The sequence below is a fragment of the Portunus trituberculatus genome, chromosome 43, assembly GCF_017591435.1.
Source record: "Portunus trituberculatus isolate SZX2019 chromosome 43, ASM1759143v1, whole genome shotgun sequence".
In the NCBI taxonomy this organism is placed as follows: Eukaryota; Metazoa; Arthropoda; class Malacostraca; order Decapoda; family Portunidae; genus Portunus; species Portunus trituberculatus.
Window position 1 is genome coordinate 13,543,765 of NC_059297.1, and position 17,870 is coordinate 13,561,634.

Sequence of the window (17,870 nt, forward strand, 5' to 3'; positions counted from 1 at the left end):
TTTTTGCCTAGCATAACAAGAACACGGGCAGCTTGTGTGTGATAGTGTTCCTGGTTTCGTACCAAGAAGCATGGCCCGCGTTCCGCGTATCATAGGCCAGTGTGATAGCCCCTTTAGGCTGGTATCTGATTTTCCTACCCTATCCTTGTCTCTCTCTCCGGTAGTAATGAACTCATGAAGAACCAATATGGAGCCGTGTTAACCCTGAGCACCTGGAAGAGAATGATTGTTCTTTGATGTTGAATAAGATTATATAAAAATTAAAAACACGCTAAAGTTTGTTGATCAGACGCCTTAAAGGAAAACGCCAACTCGGTTTGCACAATCCCTAGCTACAACTTGCACGTTCATTACTTAGCGTTGCCAATGTGTGAATCAGTATGAGTGAGGTGGCGGGATTTGTTTCGGATAAGAGTCGAAACAGACCACTCAGAGCAGATGATTCTCACATTGGCAACGCTAAGTAATAAAATTGGAAGTGAAGGACACTACACCTTCATCACATTACTACATGATCATCCAAATAGTTCTTGTTCTCGAGGGGACATCACTCCTCACCCACCTGACAAGACTCCGGGTACAATGAAAATACTTCTGCAGCAGGATTGAAGGAGAGACAGAAGTTAAGTGGTTATTTAGCTGTATTATCGTAGCTACAGTATATACAATGGGATATCATACAGGTAGTAGGGGTTAATATGCATACATATTTACGTGTGCTCATCTCTCTTATACTGATTAACTGATTTTGTGTGTTTTTTCCCCTTTTCGAAATATAGTCTGACTTTATAATAAATGCTCTTGCTATTATGTCTAGGACAGTGTGTGTGTGTGTGTGTGTGTGTGTGTGTGTGTGTGTGTGTGTGTGTGTGTGTGTGTGTGTGTGTGTTTCCTTAAATGAAAATAGAGAATGACAATCCTTCAGTGGAATGAGATGAAAATGAGCCCTAAATCATACAATGGTTTCAGTGTTTGCATCGTGTCGTTCAGAAGCAACGTAAACAATTGAGTATCTATTTTCTAACGTAAATTCCCTTTGAATAAATTACATACATAATACTGGATAATGATTGGACACAACATATGTCGACATTACACACACACACACACACACACACACACACACACACACACTCACACACTATCACACATGAGACTGGTCTAATATGGCAAAGAGGACCAGAATCCATCATGACAATCGTGCCCTCTCATGCCACATCTGGCTTTTTTTCCTGTATTTTGTTTTCACCAGTAATCTGATGCATTTCAGTATATCCGAGCTGGGAAAGAGTCGTCGTCATCGTCATCTTCTTGAATAAACTTATTGTTTATGTACAGTGAGGCGCCACCTGGATTTCCCAGAACCCCAGGAAAACTGCGGCTTAGGGACGCTCTAAAACTATTCCTCTGGAAACTGGAAGAGACTGGAAAGGAGTCGAGGGTAGAGTAAGAAGCCATCCTGTTAAGGGAGGAGGACCGCCTGGGAAGACCGGAGCGAGTGAGGCTTTGGGAAGACGTTTTCTTGGTGCTCAGCTTGTTGTTGCTACTGAGAGTGGACATTGGAACTGAGGTGGAAGACAAGGAAGAATTCTGGCTACGATTCCTACTGTTAGCAGACTCGCTTGAGTCGGTGCTGTGGTAACCTGAATCGTCCTGCTTGATCTTGGGTCCCATGTCTACTATAACCCGTTGGACCTGCGCCTCAGAAAGATGCTCTTGACCTTCCTGCGGCTCATCTACTTTTTCTAGAATCTTTCTCCAAGTTCTCTTAATACTTTCGCCTCCACTCTTATCCTTGAAATGCTTTTCAAGATCTGACTTAGCTTTTAAGGCAAGAGAAAACTCAGCTCCTTCAGGCTCGCCCTCTTCGTGACACTCACCGTCAGCGGTGCCTCTGTGTCTCGTTGAGAAACCATTCATCTGCTCTTTACTGAGGGAAGAGTGGCGTCTAAGTGTCGGTGAACGGCCTATAGTGGAGAGAATAAATTCTCCACTCACTCTCGCCTCACTTCCCGGGGATTGGGGCTCTTCCATGGTGTCTTCCGGACACGGACCGCTATCCAGACTAATATGTTGTTCCTGAGGCTGTGGCGTATTGTAGTAGGAAGCAGCTGAGGCGGAAGTGGGTGTTGATGGCGGAGTTTCAAGAGATCCTGAGGAGAATGCGTCAAGGAAGGGAACACTGCCCTGAGAGTTGCTGTCATCGGCAGTGTTCCCCTCCCCTAAAAAAGGCCCTCCCACTTCTTCCTCGTGCAGTGTGGACAGTCTGTGGCCTTCATGTGAGGGGTGTGCCAGGAGGCCGTGAAGGATTGCCCGTGCCTCCTCCTCAGTCAGCTCTGGGATGGACCCGCTGCTCGAGGAAAGCGAGGAGGACGTTTCCTGGAAGCTTTTCCGGTAAGATTTTTCCGGCAGCTTTGGAGGAGACATCTCATTTTCTACTGCATCATATTTCTTGCTACTTTTTAGCGGGAGGGGTGGGGGAGCTGCATGACTTTTCGGGGGCAATGGGACGGAGGAGGCTTTTGAGACGAAATCGTGGTTCCGAGTCTGCTTTGGTGGCAAAGGAGGTTTGATCTCGTCCTCTTCCTTGGAGCTGGAGTTGGAGTTGGAGTCATGGAAGTTAACGCAGATGCTGGTGCCCGTGACGGGGAGCGGACTGCTGCTGGTGCTACCGCTGCTACTGCCGTCAGTCTCCGAGGATTGCCGCAGGAACTTCAAGTCCTGATAATCTCTGAAGGTTCGGTATTTTTTCGGAGTGGGTGTTGTATTGCTATTGTTATTGTTGTTGTTATTGTTGTTGTTGATCATATTCATATTTGTATCATTTGCGTTGCTAATATTACTGAGGTAAAAGGAACCAAACTGTACTGGAGCTGGAACATTTGTGAACTTCATTGGGGGATAGGTCTTCTCTGACATGGCCTTACCCGTGGCCTTGGTGCTCCTCACACTGCTTCGGGACTCGTAAATGTCCAAGAGGGATTTATCTCCTTTCCTTGGCATGTCACCAGGTAATGTCATCCTTCGCTTACTTCTCAGGGACCCTTGATGCTCTTCATTGTTGTTATTATTATTCTTTTTAGGTTTCGGCCTCTCGAGGGAATCCAAGGTAATGCTGCCGCTGCGCTCCACCTTCTTGCCGCGTTTCTCCAAGGTGTCTTGATCAAATCCTGCTGTGCGATGGAATGTTTCTGACTCCACGTTGTCTACCACAGGGATCGTCACCCGGCATCCGGAGTAAATGGGGCTGTCACATTTATCAATTGTCACCTCACTCACCATTGACTTTGATTTACTGTGCATATACTGGTTGTCATGATATCTGTCCTCCTTATTACTTGTTCCTACGTAATTTCGTTGTGACTTTGTTTGTCCTCCTTCACTGTGATGTTTCCTAGACGCTGTGGGTCTTTCACTACTAATCTGGCTGGTGTTGGGTGTTCCAGGTGCTTTTCTTTTCACTTTTTGTTTGTTCCCAGTGGGAATGTGAATCTCCTCGTAAGTGTGCTCGTCGTGCTCGTTCTCGTCCAGACGATCCACAACCTTGGCGTAAGACTCGTTCACATTTCTGGATAGACGTGACATGGTCTTCGCTCCTGTCCATTTGTTATAGATTTCGTTCCTCGCCGTCATTGCCTCCTCCCGTGGAAGGTGACCAAATTGGCCTTTAGACTGTCCCTCACCCTCTTCCGTCCTGCGTTGGAGGGAATCATTGGTTCTGGACTTTGTGTCTGAATAAACGCTCTCACTGTCACTTGGAATCATCTTCGGTACCTTTGATTCCGCTTCACTCACCAGATCGTTCAGTGAGTCATCCTCAGGGCAAAAATGCTCACTGAGGTTATCGTTCGGAGCCTGGGGAATTTCAGGTCGCCGTCTGCGAGGGTTGGAACCGTAGTGGCTGTGTTCATTCTGCCACGACAACGACCGAGTTACTGGCGGCTTACCCTCTGACGGTTTATCATGACTAGTAAACTCATCATGAGTCTTCCTATCCTCGCTGAGAGACAGACTACGAAAAGCGGGTGTGCGATGCTTTCGAGGAGGAGTGGGCGGCTTACTATTTTTTTGAGGCAGCGGTGGTGGTTGGTCAGGATTCTCTGGGGTCGGCACTTGAGAATCCGGGATGCTATTAGGCTGCTCTGTCATCCTCGTGTAAGAGTTCTTAGCGTCCAGTGTCTGGAGCCACTTTTGTACCTTGCCCTCACCAGAACCTGACGCAGACGCATCCTTATCGTTTTCCAGCCGCTCCAGCGTGCCCTTTGGGGATGATTTGGATTTCTTTTTGTTCCTATTTAGAGTGGATTTAGGTGATATAGCCTCTCCTACTTTCTTCATCTTCTGGAAGGTCGCCACCATTTCCTGACGGAAATTCTCGAAAGTGTTGTTAAGATCAGTCAGTCTTTTTCCATCTCTGAGTACGTTGCGTAGCATGGACGGCTTTATCAGCTCCGGGAAGTCATCCTCAACCTCCGGAGACAAGTTACGGGCGTTAACGGGTACAGGAGGGGGTGCGGTTTTCGGTGCAGCAGAGACTCTGGTAACAGAATGTGACGCATAAGAAGCATCTGAAGGAGGAAGACGAGGTTTGAGGTCAAGCGTCTTGATAATCTCACTGACAAAGCTTTCCCCGTGACTATTGACTCGCTGCGCCAGCCGCTTGAGAGTGGAGTTACGGCTGTCGCTTTCCTTCTGCCGTCTCTCCAGGGAATCGCTCTGGATGCTGGTTGCGTCACTAACGTTGGCGGTTTCCTCCTGAGAGTCCTGCGAGTCTTCTGTCTGCAATGTGGTTCCGCTGACCGTGCGACTTACAATACGAGACTGGCAGTCTGAGTCTTCTTCAGGAATGTCTCCGAGACTCGGATGATAAATCTTCGTCTTCATTTTAGTCTTAGCAACTGTGATCATTTCACGGATTCTAGCGAGGAATTCCAGGGCGGCAGGAGGCGGAGTCTGCAGTAACTCCGGCTCGAAGTAGGCGGGATTGAAATAGAGCTTCCTCCGCGCCTGTGCCTCGTGGTTCTCTGGGGAGGTCATCATCCCACCAGTGGGGAGATTTCTGCTCATACCGCTGTTGTCCGCTTCACCTGCTGCAGGGAAGTACAGGTTAAACTCATCCAGTGATAACGAAAAAAAGTCTACTATAGACACTCATTGTCCTCAGTAGCAGCTGAGATATATATATATATATATATATATATATATATATATATATATATATATATATATATATATATATATATATATATATATATATATATATATATATATATATATATATATATATATATATATATATATATATATATATATATATATATATATATATATATACTATCTATACTATCTATACTATTACGTATTTATGACGCTATAATGAGAACGATTAAGAAGGCAGTGTGTTGACATACACTTCATGTTTAATCCCTCAATTGTTTACCTATATCAATATGGTCAAAAACAACAACAAAGGAGCAGTACTAAATGCAATGCCTCCTGACACTTACCCAGAGTCACCACAGCCAGAGGAGAGCGAGGCACTCTTTCCAGGCCATCAGCAGGTTCTATGCCAGCCATGGGCCCCGCCATCCCACCGTTACTGTGCACCATTGCTGAAGTGAACGTGACTCGGTTCCTTTCCTGCGAAAAAGAGTTTGTATGTAAGAGCGTGCAGAGTGAATGCTGGCAGTGGTGCACAGTGAAGAGCAGCATGCACAGACAAGATGGTGGTGAATGGAAAGGTGCAAGTACTTGTATAATCTACTCAGTACCTCCACGGAACTACAGTATTTGACCGAAGTACATTTGCTCATTCCCATTGCTTCATCTTTGGTAATAAAAGGATTAAGAAGTACATCTCTTCATTACTTTCATGAATTACTTAAGTACTCAGTCTTTTTTCATTTCTATTTCCAATTGTTGCTGGTTTCCTTCGAAGTGAAGTATAAAAATTGTTCAATAACTAAATCTAGTGATCTTAATTTCTTTGAAGTTTATTTTCCTATTGACAGCAACGCTTAGAGGTCTTTTTCCCGTGTGTGTGTTTTTCCAATATTCTTTGATGGAAAAATAAAACTGTTGCTATTTAGGACTCACTCTATTGGCTCTGCGATTCCTGGAGGCCAGCGAGAGATCCTCAATGTCGTCATTATCATCAGCAGTTATCAAGAGGGAAGGTTTCGGGAGTGCATGATGAGGCTTGATCCTATCCCTGCCTCCTTTGCGGTTGCCTCTGTACCCTCCCTCCTCTTCTTCGCGATCTCTGGAAATAAAAAATGACTTTGAAGAGTTCTTGCAGAGGTAAATAGTAATGTTAAGCAGTTGAACTATGAGTGTCCTATTTGCAGCAACGAATAAATGCTTACACTTTCATGATAAATGCTGTTGAACATCGTGTAGAATAATGCTTGCATATTCTAGCGATAAACGGGTTAGATATCCATGATAATTTATGTTCAATGATAATTCATAGATTTGGTAACTTGCAATGGAAAATGTACGAGTGGAGTTCAAAAACCTCCGTTAAGTGTCGCATTGACGAAGAACAGTGGGTCTTGTCACTCACATGTTCTCTCTCTTCTTTTTCCGCTTGAACTGAATGAAGACAGACATTCCGACGATATAGATGATGGTGAGGCACGCGACCACCAGGCCGATGATGACGCCATCTCCCCATGACAGAGCCTCCCAAACTTCATCTCCCGGCGCGGGAACGGTAGCCGAGAGCGCCGCCCCCGCGGACCCTGCAAAAACAAGGTGAGAATCCTCATAGGAGTTACAATGAAGACCATTCACAATAAGCTCATTGCAGAAGGCACCTGACAATGTCTAAACATATTCTGCTCGTTTGTAAGTGCGTGTCGTGGCAAAGTAAAATTGCTTTATGAATTGACCCTCAAATTCGTACTCAGGTGTTTGATATAATGATATTGAATATTTAATTTTATATGCACCTAATGCTGAAGCATAATTGTTTAATGTGTGACACGACTTCAAGTAACATTCATACATCTCTAGGCGATGAGTAACACAGTTTTATAATCCAAGATTTATCTTCATTTTGATTTGTGATTTTATATTAAAATAACAAAAAAAATATTAATATTTGTCAGCTATTCTTCAAAGGAACCTACTTCTATTCTCCCTACATAGCCATACCCAATATTTCCTGTGTTATCCAGACCAACACTGAAATAAGGTAAGGGATGGGCGCACTGACTCGTCTCTCCCACTTACCAGGGCTGCCGGCAACCCTGAAAGAGAGGCAGGGACGGAAGACAGGCGTGGTTGGTTGGGCGGCGTCACGACAAATAAGTGTGACCAACACCAGGCGTCCCTCCGCGGCCCGCCGAGCCTCTGCCTCCCCCACCCACTGCACGAAGGTCCGCCCCACGTCACGGAATAATCTGGAAGAGAGACGAATGTAAAAATTTTTTGTCACAGGAAAAAGAACTAAATATAAGAAACACATATTGTACAGATGATACAGGAAAATCTGGTGCTTCAGAATTCCAAAGTAAGCACACAATTGAGAAAAGGAATTATTTATGTAAGTTGGCAATGAATAAAACTAGCTAGATTGGCCGTCATATATATATATATATAAAAATGACAAGTATAGCCGAAAGGTTCATGTCACTCCACCGTCATCGAAGAGTCCGTCACAGTCGCAGGCCTACTTACAAATAATGAGAAAGTGAGAGCAAGAGTGTAATTATGAGTGTGATGGATGTGGAGAGGATGAGAGAAATGGTAGAGTGCTGGCGAATGTGAGGAGAAAGAAAGGGTCAGAGAAGAAAGAGCGAAAGAAAACATAAATATGATGATGATAGGGATACAATTATTATTATTATTATTATTATTATTATTATTATTATTATTATTATTATTATTATTATTATTATTATTATTATTATTATTATTATTATTATTATTATTATTATTATTATTATTATTATTATTATTATTATTTTTAATATTATTATTTTATTATTACTATCATTATTATTATTATCATTATCATCATAATTGTTGTCATTACTACGCACAGCTAATTTCGGCGAGTTTACCCTTAAGAATTTCAAAAGAAAACTATTGTACTAAAGAGAAACGTTGAGTTTAATGGCAACCGCAGCATTATTATGTACCATTATTATTATTATTATCATCACTATTACTATTACCTATTTTACGACTACTACTACTACAACAACAGCTACTACTACTACTACTACTACTACTACTACTACTACTACTATATGTATTCATTTGTATTAACTTATCTAATATTATTTTTTCCTAGAAAGTCTTATTTCAGGTTGGAGGTAGTATAGGTAGTACTTCATGTTAGTGACCACTCATCGCGTGGTGATCAAGTGTTAATTGTGTGTACGTGGTGCCTATGTGAGCTACCTCGTGTGGCATTGCTGGCCTGGTATACAAATGGATGGACATTTTACCCGTAATAAGAAACGTCTTCACCTCTCACTACAACCATTTATCAAGGCTACAGAGAAAACTGGCCGGGTTTCCAAGACAGTTTTTTCCTTTTAATGAACTAGAAATCTTGCCAATCTATGACCAGAACCATGAAAATACTCTTAACAACACGAGTATCCTTAAATGGATCTCTTGGAAAGCAGTGATGGTGAGAGAGCAAAGCGTTTCATAATATGGGAAGATCCGTATTCGTAAACGCTTTGCTCTCTCTCACTACAACTATTTTTCAAGGCTACAGAGATGATTAGTGAGGTTTTCAAGAGTGTTTCTCCAGTTAATAATGTAGAAATCTTGCCACTCTGCCTCTAGAACCATAACAACACCTTTAGAAACTAGTTTAAATTTAGATAAAGCCCCTGGAATTAGTGGAGGTGAAGCACAGAAGTGTTTGAGAATACGAGTCTATTTTGTACCTCACCACTCACCTGAATGGCGGCTCGAAGGTGGAGGTATTAGCCATGTTCCTCCATCCTCGTTGCGTGAGGACACTGGCGCCTGTCACCACACACACGGGCGACATGATTGGGACTCCTGCGTGCTCCAGTCCTGCCAAACAGATACCAGTGTTGTTACTTACCGACATAATTCTTAGAGGTTTTGTAAGATGTGAGTAGGTTTCTTTTTCTTACGTTTGTGAATAATAAAATAAATTTGTGTGTATGTGCCTGTCTGTCTGTCCGTTATGATATCTATCTGTCGTTATCTTTGTCTACCTGTTTCTCTCTGTCTTCTGTGTGTGTATGTGTGTGTGTGTGTGTGTGTGTGTGTGTGTGTGTGTGTGTGTTTATCAGTCTCAATTTCTCTATACTTTTTATTTTGTAATTCTCTCTCTCTCTCTCTCTCTCTCTCTCTCTCTCTCTCTCTCTCTCTCTCTTACCTCTGAGGGCCACCTCTGCCGTGGGGTGAACCAGCTGGTGCTTGAGTGGCAGGTACACATACGGGATCTTTTCAGAGCCTGAGGTACTCACGAAGTCTGCCAGGATGCACTCTGAGGAAGAAGGGAGACTTAGATGTTTATTCATTTTATAGAGAGACGTCCTTCAATCGTACGTAAAATAACAGAGTGGATTAAAAGTTATATTTCTCACCAATTTATTTCTCACCACCATGCACTCCCTATCATTGTGCGCGGTCTCCTAGGGAACACTTGCCTGGCGTGGAGATAAAGTTAGGGGCATTTGCTATACTTTGCGTGGTCCAAGCCTCATCTTGTCTCCGCCTCCTTTTCCTGTGCCATTCGAGTTTCAACACGCTATCTTTCCTTGAGTTTCCTTAATCTCTCTCTCTCTCTCTCTCTCTCTCTCTCTCTCTCTCTCTCCGCTGAAATACGAGAGAGAGAGAGAGAGTGTGTGTGTGTGTGTGTGTGTGTAGGTTGTTTAGTAACAGTATAATATCGAGGTAACTCATTAAAAATAAAATCATGGCAATAATAGCAACAAATAAATAGATAATAGAGAAAATAAATCAAATAAGCGCGCCCTTAACATCGCGTCATCACCAGCCAATCAGCGGCAAGACGTCCCAACTATCGTGACGTAACTCCTGCACACACTGGTTACTGTTGGTCACATGACATGCCCTCCTCTTTACACCCGGAGACTACACGTTGCAGCGGGGAGACGGCGGGAAAAAAGCATCTGTATTTTGTGCTTTATTGTGAAAACGGTGTGATCAAGGCGTCCTTTGGTGCCATGGCATAGGCGAAGGATGCCTCGCGAGCGTGCTGACGGGCGTGGACGGCGCTTCGAGGAAGGATAGCAAAGATAAGGATGAAGGTTGAAAGGTAAGCATGTAGTGTTTAAGCCCGGCTCGGTGATACCACATGGCTGCGAAGGCGGTGTAGGAAATGCTTATATCATATGCCTTAGCTTGATAACTGTGTGACATGGCCGTCTGTTGGTTCTTTGGCGTGCTGTGCGGGATGACTGACTGGCGTGGTGACTGGTGTGGGCGGTGCTGTGAGCTGTGATGTCCGAGATGGAAATTGATGAAATATGACGAGGTGAAGTGAGGTCGAGTTAGTAGCAGCTTTGAGTTGCTCTACGTACTGATTTTCCCGAATATGTCCAAAATTCACGTGATGAAATCTGCGTTCCGGGGGATCACATGCTGAGGGTATGGAACCTGATCTCTGGATATTTCTGTATAATTGATTTTAAGGTGTCAATGCACACACGGGTACAATGGTAAATCATGAATGAAATTAATGGTACTCCATATGTTTAAAGCAACTTGGTTACTATTTAAAACTTTCATAATTCAATTTTATCATATTTGTCGTGAGTTATTTTATATTTTGGCTGCATGCATTGTCGCTTTTAATTCTAAGCAGTGGTATAGGCATAGATGTACTTACACCATGAAAGTTAGCAAGTGGTATAAGCATGGATGAAGGTAGCTATACACCATGAATGATGAATGTTAACAGTGGTATTAACATGAGTGTGAGTGGCAGGCACCAAGCTATATCCTCCTGTTCCCCTTCCTAATGCCTCCTCCTCTCCTCCCTCTCCCTTTTCCTCGCTCCCTCACTCTCCCTCTCTCCGTCCCTCTCTCCTCCTCTTCCCCGTCCTTCTCTCTCTCTCTCTCTCTCTCTCTCTCTCTCTCTCTCTCTCTCTCCTGCATGCCTACGTACTTGGAAGCCGTTGCTCATCCTGTGAATTAAACACGAACCGAAACAAGTTTTTAGTTTAGAATTAATGTATCCCTGTTGGGTATTCTAGTGGGCGGTGCGTCTAAGATTATTACCTAGTCTTTGAAAACCCGAGTGTTCTTTTGTTGACCTGACTGACTGGTGGCGAGATCGACCGTCTGTAGGACCTGAGCGGTGAAAAAGGTGCTGGATTGCTGGAATGGTCTGTAGTGCGCAGTGGGCGAGTGGTGGATTGGTTGAGCTGTTATTCTGCTTTCCATGGCTGTGTCAATGAATAAATCTCGTTCTCAATAGTGTCGGTGTGACTTTTTTTGAGGTTCAGAGCGCTTTTACCAGGTTCTAGTGGGAGTGTATGGGATTGTTAAGGGTTTTGTGTATCCTGTGGTGATTCGCTAGGGATGTTCAGTGAGCCGGAAGTTAGAGGATCGAGGAGTGATGCGTTGCGACACTGTACAGATGACGTATACCTCTTTTACCTGCTTCTTCCCCTTCCCCCTATTTCTCTCTCTCTCTCTCTCTCTCTCTCTCTCTCTCTCTCTCTCTCTCTCTCTCTCTCTCTCTCTCTCACACACACACACACACACACACACACACACACACACACACACACACACACTCATAAAACAAGAGTGCCTGCAGTTCTTAGTCTCAGTCGGCGCCCTACCACATGCCTTACGCCACACCCCCTGCAGCTCGCAAGGGTCAGAGCCCTCCCTGTTATCCAGCCTCCATCTGCTGCTCCACCCCCTCATTCCCTTGCAGTCCCGACCTGTTCATCATCGTCTTCTTTGCCTCACCTGCTGCCTATCCTCTCTTTTTGCCTCATCTCCGTTCCCCTCAAGCTAATACCCTAAGAGAGAGAGAGAGAGAGAGAGAGAGAGAGAGAGAGAGAGAGAGTTTTAATCAAGGTTAATGTCAGATTGCACGTTCTGCTATCCTGCGGGAGGCAAGTCTGTTAAGAACCTGAAGCTCTTTCCGTAAGTTACTAGCTGTTACTGGTGGTGGTGGTGGTGGTGGTGGTGGTGGTGGTAGTGACGGTCAAGATCGAAAAATATAGGTCTGTTAATAGGTTGCTTATCTATACAGCATTGATAGAGTAGATGGTAATGAGGTGTGGGGGTGTTGCTGAGGTAATGTAATCTAGTTCTTTCTTCCTTCACCTCTCGCCTGCTTGTGGTGTTGTGGTGAATGGTGATGTAATGGTCCTTGAATTCCATGTGTTCGTGGTGATGTAGGTAGGTGATGGTGGTGGTGAAAGGAAAGGTTATGGTTATGGTGATGTGTCTGAAGTGGTTTGATTTATATGCATTGGTGATGGTGGTGGTGCTGCAGGTAGTGGGTTGAAGGTATAGGCATGAATAATGGTCGAGTAACCTTCTCCACTTCACTGTGTTTAATATTTTGTCTCTCTCTCTCTCTCTCTCTCTCTCTCTCTCTCTCTCTCTCTCTCTCTCTCTCTCTCTCTCTCTCTCTCTCTCTCTCTGTACCCCAGCTCTTCATCCTTCTCTCTTTCTTATTCCTTCATCTGTCACTTGTCCTATCTTTACCTCCTCTTCCTCTCTTCATCCTTTTTATCATTCCCTCTTATTTCTTCCTTCCCTCTTATCTTTCCTTTCATTCCTTACCCCTTCTCTCATCTCTTTCTTTATTCTCAAAGTTTGTTAGCTTGTCAATATAAGAAAAGAATGTGATTGAGAGAAGAGATGATAGACTGTGGAAGTGATTGCAGCATGTTAATTGTCTTCAACCATGACTGCATGTTAGTTTGAGGTGATGAACAATTGCAGTAGTAGTGGCGTTGGTGTTGAAGCTGTTGGCTGGTGTTGATTGTTACTGGTAAAGAATGGAGGTATCTGTTATTTGGCTTATTGGCGGTGGTGATTGATGTTAACCACTTCAGTATTAGAACGTACTTTTACCATTAGTTTTGTGTGTAATTAAACGATTTTATTTACATTAGGGATGGTTTATGGAGGTCAGAAGAAAAATGGACAGAGTCTTCACTATTTCAATCCCCACATAAGTTTCTGAAGCTGTATGAAAATGAAAACGCGTCATAGCACTGAAGAGGTTAAGGATTTATAATAGTGGTGGCAGTTATAATAGCATTGCTTCAACACGGTGGAGATAATAATAATTTCGGTGATGGTAGTTGAGGTAAAAATGTGAACCAACGTGAAAGAATGCGTCAAAACCTTGGAGTGGGTTCAAGTGGCAATAATGCTGTGAAATGTTTAAGGTGTTATTTGTTTTGACAGGCGGTAATGGAGATGAGGTGGAAGAAGCATTGTAACGAGGTGCAATAGCCGTAAGGGAGGAAGTGAAATGGCTATATTAATGATGATGGAGATGAAGAAACAGTTTAGTGGTAGTAAATAGTGGAAAACATGACCATACTCTACAAAAGAAAGCTTACTGGGCTTATTCCCCTCATCAGTATAGAGTCCAAACTGTCAAACTACATCACTTTTAGATATTGAGGCAGCGAGGACAGATTGGCGGAGGTGGAGGTAGTAATACTAATGTCAAATGCAACCAGTGGTGATGGAGTGGAAGAAGCATTATAATCAAGAACAGTGCCGTATTGTTGTGTTAAAGTGGATGAGATCACTTTGTTGTGTGAGGACGAGGTGGTAAGACATGAGTGCAGGGACCAGTTAGCGCAGAGGAGAGTGAGCCCTGTTCGCCCGTGGGGTACAGTGGCCTGCCGCCCTACCCCGCTATCCCAACCCGTCCCAGTCATCGCGTCACCCGCTGTCAGGATCACCACACAGCCTTCACGGACATGACTGGTGCTTCGTGGCTGCCTGTTCTGTTGCATTGTGTTAGTTGTAGTGCTGTGTGTTGCGTGTACTTCATTTGTTCAATTATTAAGTAAAAGAATAGCGTACTGTGGAAGGTATTTGAGATTGCATTCACACAACACACACACACACACACACACACACACACACACACACACACACACACATTGGTGGGTATCTGTTTGTGGTCTTACCTACGTAAAATGGAATTTCCTCTTATACTCGCAAGTCATTGAGTAATAATATATTTATCTGACCAGTCTCTCCTCGACGCCTAAAGACTTGGTAGTGTTAGCTCAAACTAATCTTGGAAAAAAATAAGAGAGAATTTTCTGTCAGAATTTCTCCTTCAGTTATTCATTAAAACATAAATCTTTAAAGACTTTTGAATGTATTTTTGATGCAGATGGAAATGCGTTGTTCGTTATCACCGGGAATACTGGCGTCTTCCCAGCCTAAATTTTAACATCTTTTTCATTTTTTTTTCCGGTTAGTTTCCTAATACACAGTGCTCTTCACGATGTGTTCATTAAGACTTGTCTGGCCTCGCTGACACTCGCTAGTTAATTCTTCATAGTACACTAAAACGCTTTACTTGGCACTCACCTACACTTTAGTCACCGTACATTTGTCACCAGCATAAATGAAAACGTCGCACTAATTTTCATGCCGTAAAAAAAAAAAATAATAATAATGATAAAGGAACTTGATATTTATAATATTTTAAAGTCTTAGAGTGATCCTGAAAGAGTGTTTTCTCCTATGCTTGCAAACCCATGAGCTCCAGCTGTCTATTTTGGTAAAAAGAAAAAAAAAAATTTTAGTTTTGAATACGAAAGATGTTCTGCTCGAGGCGGCGACCACATGCCTCCCTGATCATTAAGCGCAGACTACCCGTGTTGAGAACAAAGCACCTCCTCCTCTTGCTTCCCTTCTTCCTCTTCCTTCTCTATCTCCTCGATCTTCTCGAAAGCATCCTCTTCCTCATCTTCCTTCTCTTCTTCCTCTTCTTCTTCCTGTTCTTCTTTATCTCCTCGATCTTCATGTTTCTTATTGTACAAGTCTTTGTCATCGTTCCTCTCCTGCTCCTCCTTCTCATCCTCCTCTGCCTTGCTATTGTCATTCACCATCCAAGTCTTCCGCCTCGTCTTCGTGCACCATTCCTCTCCTCCTTCTCTCCCTCATCTCCTTCTCCTCCTTGTTTTTGCTTTCGTCTTTACTATGAATGCAATATCGGTATTAGTTTTGTACCATTTTGTACCATACATGTGCGGTGCTCTCTCTCTCTCTCTCTCTCTCTCTCTCTCTCTCTCTCTCTCACACACACACACACACACACACACACACACACACACACACACACACACAGTTACTTCACATCTTTATCCATTCCTGTTTTTAAATCGACTTTTTAACCCTTATTTTCTCTCTCTCTCTCTCTCTCTCTCTCTCTCTCTCTCTCTCTCTCTCTCTCTCTCTCTCTCTCTCAGAAATCGTGCATCTTCAGAGAGAGAGAGAGAGAGAGAGAGAGAGAGAGAGAGAGAGAGAGAGAGAGAGAGAGAGAGAGAGAGAGAGAGAGAGAGAGAGTAGGAATATAGGAGACTGAGTGAGTGAGAAGGAGTGACGTTTTATGAGTGTATAAATAAAGCCAAAGAGAGAGAGAGAGAGAGAGAGAGAGAGAGAGAGAGAGAGAGAGAGAGAAAGAGGGGATGAGGACGAGAAAGAGGAGAGGTGAGTGTGGAGAAGCGGCGGTGTAGGAGCAAGTGCCGTGGCTGGAGGACAGTAACCGAACGCTGCCCTCCAGGATAGGTGGATAAGTTAAGGGGAACTTCTAGGAATGCTGCTTATTATTGTTAGAGGTGATGGTGGTGGTGGTGATCTGGGTGGGCATGGGTGATTTTATTGCAGAATGACCCATAGTGTTTTTTTTTTTTTTTTTTTAGTATAGGTCTCTCTCTCTCTCTCTCTCTCTCTCTCTCTCTCTCTCTCTCTCTCTCTCTCTCTCTCTCTCTCTCTCTCTCTCTCTCTCTCTGTGTGTGTGTGTGTGTGTGTGTGTGTGTGTGTGTGTGTGTGTGTGTGTGTGTGTGTGTGTGTGTGTGTGTGAATAGATGGACATGAAAACACACACACACACACACACACACACACACACACACACACACACACACACACACACACACACACACACACACACACACACACAACAGACAGAGATAATGAGGGTAGCAGTACAGGTAACATACATCTAGGCCACGGCAGCACGGTTTCTCAGGTGTACATATTTTTCTAACGTGTTTTGCGATATCTGGTGAAGGCTGTGGGCCCACCGGTTTTGGCTGAGGTACTTGTATTGGTCGGTGCTAACGCGCGTATTCAGAACCTCCATCCCCCTCACTACGACAATTTTGCAAGGCCACAGTGACAACGCTGGATTTTCAAGACAGTTTCTCCTTTCAACATACTAGAAATCTTGCCATTACATCTCCAAAACCATAATGACTCTTAAAAACACGAATATCTTTAAGTGGAGCCTTTGGAAAGTAGTGATGGTGAGAGAGCAAAGAGTTTCAGAATACGGTGCTAAGTCAGGAGGAACGAGATGGACGGCGAGTGTTGGTTGAACATATTTACGACCTATAATTCCCGCTGCTACACATTGTTAAGCCATTCTTTATGTATTGGTTCCTGTATTATTACGTGTGGTAGGTAAGTAGGTTGTTCCATCCTGGTGGCGGTCTGGTCTGTCGTTCTGTAGGCGTTTGGAACTGTGACGCGAAATGTGAACTACCTCCTCTATACATGAAACTAAGGCATAGGTGTACTACGTGTTTTCCTTTTTTCCTTCCTTATTTCTTTCTTTAGGATAGTCTGAAATGAGAATTTAATATTATTATTATCATTATTATTACCATCATTGTTAAGGACTGCAGTATTTTGGTGAAGTAATACTATTATGAAATCATATCTTTCTTGATTGTATGAAAAGGAAACTTTGTAATGACTACCTTATAAAACTGGTGAACGAACTGTTACTATTAAAAATTATATTAATGTAACTATTAATAGTGATACTAATGTAACTATTTTGCATATGTGTGTGTGTGTGTGTGTGTGTGTGTGTAATTCACCTCCTCGGTCGCCTGCTGGTCACCCAGCCAGTCTTCCCCATTACGGAGCGAGCTCAGAGCTCATAGACCAATCTTCGGGTAGAACTGAGACCACATCAACACACAACACACACCGGGAAAGCGAGGCCAGAACCCCTCGAGTTACACTCGGTACCTATTTACTGCTAGGTGAACAGGGGCCACACATTAAGAGGCTTGTCCATTTGCCTCGCCGCTTACCGGGACTCGAACCCGCCCCTCTCGATTGTGAGTCGAGCGTGTTAACCACTACACTACGCGGTGCGTGTGTGTTTCACTGTTTGATCTGCTGCGTCTCTGACGAGACAGCCAGACGTTACCCTACGGAACGAGCTCAGAGCTCATTATTTCCGATCTTCGGATAGGCCTGAGACCAGGCACACACCACACACCGGGACAACAAGGTCACAACTCCTCGATTTACATCCCGTACCTACTAACTGCTAGGTGAACAGAGGCTACACGTGAAAGGAGACACACCCAAATATCTCCACCCGGCCGGGGAATCGAACCCCGGTCCTCTGGCTTGTGGAGCCAGCGCTCTAACCACTGAGCTACCGGGCGTGTTGTGTGTGTGTGTGTGTGTGTGTGTGTGTGTGTGTGTAGCCAGATATTCTCAACATTTTTCTTCTTTATGCCTTTTGTGTTGATGTTGACGCGAAAAGTCGACGAGCAAGACTGAAAATTATTTGATAGGGGAGTTTATTAGAGAGAGAGAGAGAGAGAGAGAGAGAGAGAGAGAGAGAGAGAGAGAGAGAGAGAGAGAGA

General features: G+C 43.8%; 1 protein-coding gene across 2 annotated transcripts in view; it reads right to left on the bottom strand.

The window, feature by feature from the left end:
* Nucleotides 1-623: 623 nt before the first annotated feature.
* Nucleotides 624-17,870, bottom strand: part of LOC123518256 — an 86,640-nt gene continuing 69,393 nt past the window's right edge. Inside the window, exons 4-10 of one of the 2 annotated variants that reach the window (XM_045278984.1) lie at nucleotides 9,377-9,487; nucleotides 8,925-9,045; nucleotides 7,237-7,406; nucleotides 6,566-6,743; nucleotides 6,097-6,262; nucleotides 5,508-5,640; nucleotides 624-5,087 (exon numbers count right to left, since the gene is read on the bottom strand). In XM_045278984.1, the coding sequence (XP_045134919.1) occupies nucleotides 1,267-5,087; nucleotides 5,508-5,640; nucleotides 6,097-6,262; nucleotides 6,566-6,743; nucleotides 7,237-7,406; nucleotides 8,925-9,045; nucleotides 9,377-9,487 (4,700 nt within the window). In that variant the 3' untranslated portion in view covers nucleotides 624-1,266. Of the gene's footprint in view, nucleotides 5,091-5,507; nucleotides 5,641-6,096; nucleotides 6,263-6,565; nucleotides 6,744-7,236; nucleotides 7,407-8,924; nucleotides 9,046-9,376; nucleotides 9,488-17,870 lie in introns of both variants that reach the window. The other variant, XM_045278983.1, reaches the window with a different exon arrangement.